This window comes from Otolemur garnettii, unplaced genomic scaffold (genome assembly GCF_000181295.1).
Source record: "Otolemur garnettii isolate 467f Iridium unplaced genomic scaffold, OtoGar3 scaffold00059, whole genome shotgun sequence".
Lineage (NCBI taxonomy): Eukaryota > Metazoa > Chordata > Mammalia > Primates > Galagidae > Otolemur > Otolemur garnettii.
In genome coordinates, this window is record NW_003852454.1 from 5,527,347 (window position 1) to 5,532,040 (window position 4,694).

The 4,694-nt window shown below is 37.5% G+C and overlaps 1 protein-coding gene across 4 annotated transcripts in view; it reads left to right on the plus strand.

Annotated features, from left to right (window-relative positions):
- Positions 1-4,694, plus strand: part of PTPN4 (protein tyrosine phosphatase, non-receptor type 4) — a 251,583-nt gene that overhangs the window by 168,061 nt on the left and 78,828 nt on the right. For all 4 annotated transcript variants that reach the window (XM_003792635.2, XM_023514802.1, XM_023514800.1 and 1 more), the window contains one exon: positions 3,990-4,078. In XM_003792635.2, coding sequence (XP_003792683.1) covers positions 3,990-4,078 — 89 coding nt within the window. The remainder of the gene's footprint in view (positions 1-3,989; positions 4,079-4,694) is intronic.

Here is a 4,694-nt window from a genome sequence, read left to right on the forward strand (position 1 = left end):
AAAAAAAAAAAAAAAAAAAATTATCATTTAATCTTAGGTTCCAAAGGTAGCTATATAATAAAAGCTTATCATGAATCTTCATAATCTGAGATTATATCACATTTATTCCCTAGTAGTATGACGAAAGTATGAACATAATATTGTCATCAGAAATCAATTAAGAAATACTTAAGAAGTAGGCTCTGTGGAGGAATATGAAATGATATAAGGGTTCACTGATAGTCAAAGAAAGTATGACCCACAGACTATTGCTGATTTGTGAACTGTTTTGTTTGTTACTGGTCCGTGACAAGATAAATACAGAAATTAAGTGTAGGCTTGGTGCCTGTAGCTCACACAGGTAGGGCACCAGCCACACACACCGAAGGTGGCAGGTTCGAGCCCAGCCCACGCCTGCCGAACAGCAATTACAACTACAGCCAAAAAATAGCCGGGCATTCTAGTGGGCGCAGGTAGTCCCAGCTACTTGGGAGGCTGAAGTAGAAGAATCTCTTAAGCCCAAAGAGTTTGAGGTTGCTGTGAGCTGTGATGTCACGGTACTCTACCGAGGGCAACATAGTGAGACTCTGCCTCAAAAAAAAAAGAGAAGAAAAAAAAATTAAGTGAAACATTTAGGAAATGTTATAGTAGTCTCACATAAAGCAGGTGATGTATGTTTTATAAAAATATCAATACCTGGACTTTGGAAATTTTAACAAAACAAACATACATAACTTGTCCTTCACCATATACAGTTTAAAAGAAACTGTTTACACACAATCCAAGTCCTTTTCATATAGCTGACTTCAATTAGGTATTTCAAATAAGTGTTTTGAGAACCATGTGAATGTGAGGCAAATGTGTAATACAGACTAATCAAGTGTTTATAGAGAAGATAAACATATAGATTTAGGATTGATTTGCCAGAGACACATGAAGAAAGCATGAGACTAGCATTAACAAAACGTGAAATTATGGGTATACAGAACACAGGTAAATGGCCTGACGAGTAGATTTTTGCTAGTTAGAAAAAGGAGATAAAATGGGGTGCGAAGCAAGCTAAAAACTAAGACATGTTCATACAGAAGATAGAACCATTTATTCCATAAATAAGTGCAAAATATTTTTCTGTGCCTAGTCTTTGTTGCTTAAGTTCTGGTGAAGAAGAGGGAAAACCCCATTAAATCTGTAGTATATTAGATAGTGGGTGGCGCCTGTGGCTGAAAGGAATAGGGCACTGACTCCATATGCCGGAGGTGGTGGGTTCAAACCCAGCCTCAGCCAAAAACTGCAAAAAAAAAAAAAAATTATAGTATATTAGATAGTAATAAGTGATAAAAAGAAATGCAGAGTAATATGTTTTAAATTAGATGATCAACGTGCAGCAGACAGTGGAATTAAAAGCCCATAAGGATATAATACTTGTTCTCTTGTTTTATCTTGCCTATCTCTGGCAACACCTTGGGAGCTGTCACTTTAGGTATCAGTTAAGAACTTGAGTTCTGGCTCGGCGCCTGTGGCTCAAGTGGCTAAGGTGCCAGCCACATACACCTAAGGTGGCGGGTTCGAATCCCCAGCCCGGGCCCACCAAACAACAATGATGGCTGCAACCAAAAAATGGCTGGGCACTGTGGCGGGCACCCGTAGTCCCAGCTACTTGGGAGGCTGAGGCAGGAGACTCGCTTGAGCCCAGGAGTTGGAGGTTGCTGTGAGCGTGATGCCACGGCACTCTACCCAGGGGGACAGCTTGATGCTCCGTCTCAAAAAGAACTTGAGTTCCTATATATCCCTGAACATGTAATTTCTTAAACATGTTTTTCTAGTGACATAGTATCTTGATTGAGTTATCTGTTTATTGAGTTGGTCATGTCTCCTTAATGGTGTTAGTTCTTCGATGCTTGGTGTTCTTTGATTGTGTACTTTCTTTCTAGTTCACTTAGTTGTGAATGCTATTTCTCTTTACCATAACCTACCTACCTTAGGAGATGGTAGACGGGGTAAGGAATATGTTGCCAGGTAAAGTGTGCCTATAGTTTGCCTTTAGTGTGGGGTTCTCCATCCATCCCTTCTAGGGATCATTCTTTTTTTTTTTTTAAGACAGAGTCTCACTATGTCACCCTCAGTAGAGTGGGTTCTCCATCCATTCCTTCTAGGGATCATTCTCCCTTTTTTTTGAGACAGAGTCTCACTCTGTCGCCCTCAGCAGAGTGCTGTGGTGTCATAGCAACCTCAAACTCTGGGGCTCAAGCGATTCTCTTGCCTCAGCCTCCCAAGTAGCTGGGACTACAGGCACCCACCACAATACCTGGCTATTTTTTGGTTGTGGTTATCATTGTTGTTTGGCAGGCCCGGGCTGGGTTCCAACCCATCACCTCCGGTGTCTGCAGCTGGTGCCCTAGCCACTGAGCTACAGGCGCCAAGCCAACTAGCAATCATTCTTAATTCTAATTCCCTGGTCCTACTGTCCATAGTTGCTATTTCAGACAGACTACACTATTCTATTTCCTGTAGCTCAATCCAGTTGGGGGTGGAATTGTGAGATTAATAGGAGCTAATTGCTTTGATTGCTGTCATACTGACAGTAATTTGAGAGCCCTTTTATTTCTTTTATCCATTGTCTATGTACTTGTATACACATTTATTTCTGTTTCTACCTCTATGTAGAGCAGTCTCTTTTTTGCATAGTTTGGGTTGTGGTTTCTTGGGCTGTTTTTTATTTTCCCTTCTCTCTGTGTGTATCTAATCTTACCCACTTTATGTGGATTCCTTAAAATGTCTAGTCCATTGATAATGTGTTCAGATGTTATGGATTTTTTTAATTATTAGAGAGTCTTCTTTTTTTTGTTGTTTTTTTTGCAGTTTTTGGCCGGGGCTGAGTTTGAACCCACCACCTCCTGCATATGGGGTCTGCGCCCTACTCCTTTGAGCCTCAGGCATCGCCTGAGATTCTTTTTTCATGTATTTTCTCTGATGCCTTATGAAGTCGAGCTCAGTCTGTCATCTTGATCCAAGCTTCTAGTTGATGTTCTTTAAAAAGTTTAAATCTGATAATAGTATAGAGTAGTGCTGGTTATTGTTAAATAAGGAAAAACAACCGAAGTAATATACCCTGTTGCATTTGACCACTTATGTATTATCCTACTTAACAGTTGAATTTAGTAAGATTTTATTGAATTAGAAATTGTTGAAACTACATTTTAAAGGATTTATTCTAAGAAGACAATTATAAAATTTTATTTATATTTTCATTAATTCTGTCTTCTGAGCAGAAGAATGGTAGGAGATAAAAGCATACCTTAGGTTGCCTATAGAATGTTTCAAATGAAGAGGCAAAACTGTTTCAAGGTTCATTAGCATCTAAGGAAGAAAGTATTTTTATTCTACTAATTTTCTAATTAATGCTGGTTAGCCGCTCAAATTGAGTCATTCAGTATGACTCATTCTCACTCATTCTTCAAGGTAAAATTCAAATTTTCTTCTCTGGAGTCTTCCAAACTCTCTTAAGAATTTATCTCTATGTTCCCATGATGTTTCTAATATGTTAAATATAGGACTTCTCATTATATTTTAAATATTGTTTTATGATAGGTTCCCCTTATCAAACTCTGAATTCTCCTTTATGTTTTATTCATTTACTGAGTGGTTGGATCTTAATCGTTTTAGAAATGGAAAAATGGATATGCTAAGTTATCATTTGTAAAAGGAGAAGGCCTTCGATTTCTTGATTCTTCCCACTCCAAAGAGTCAGTTCCAGTCGTTAATTATGAGAAACCCTGAAATCATTTTTGCTTTAGATTAATAAATTCTAATAATAAAACATTTAAATTTGAAGTTCATCCTTTATTTTTATATGGTAGAAATTGCCATTTAAGTTTATTAAATACTATAAAATTCTGTGTTACCTTTAAAAATGTCACGTTGTATTAGAAATAATTCTGTTTTTGAAATAGATATATCTAACAATCAAAGCCTATTATTTTAGACTTGCCTTTTTTCTCTTTTTATTGAAGGATCAGAGTAACAATGAAATTATGATTGGAGTGATGTCGGGAGGAATTCTGATTTATAAGAACAAAGTACGAATGAATACTTTTCCATGGTAAGAACTTGCATCAGTACTTTTGGTTTTACCACTATATTACCAAATATAATAATTTGTATTACAAAAAGTGACTGTTGAGCTATTCTAATGTTATCAGTTTTCTTATGTGATACAACTTATACTTTATTTCACTTGAAACCTATCAGAAGATACCAAAATTATTTATTTCAAAATTACTTATTTTTAGATATTAATTTTTGTCTTAGAGAAATTTGAAAGGTGTTCAGAACTGTCTCTTCTTCTTAGCAAAGGCCTGCCCTCAGGGAAAACTGTTTTACCAACAGCTAAATAACGTAAGTTTTATCAGAACCTAATCAAAGTGAGTGAAAAGAAATACCCAATTTCATTCCCTCCTGTGTTCTTGCCTCATCTAAGGAGCCAATGACCCGAGAAGCACAAAGGGTCACTGCCAAGAGGCACAGACCACTAAATCACTAAGACCTAATTACAGGGTAAACAAATGATTCCTCCCCATTCCACAGCTTTCTACCACATCATCAGGGCTCCTTTATAATTATGGGATTACAACTGAAAGAGCTAGGCCAGGGCAGTGGCACCTGTGGCTCAGTAAGCGGACCCAGGCCCCATATACCAAGCGTGAACTGCAACAAAA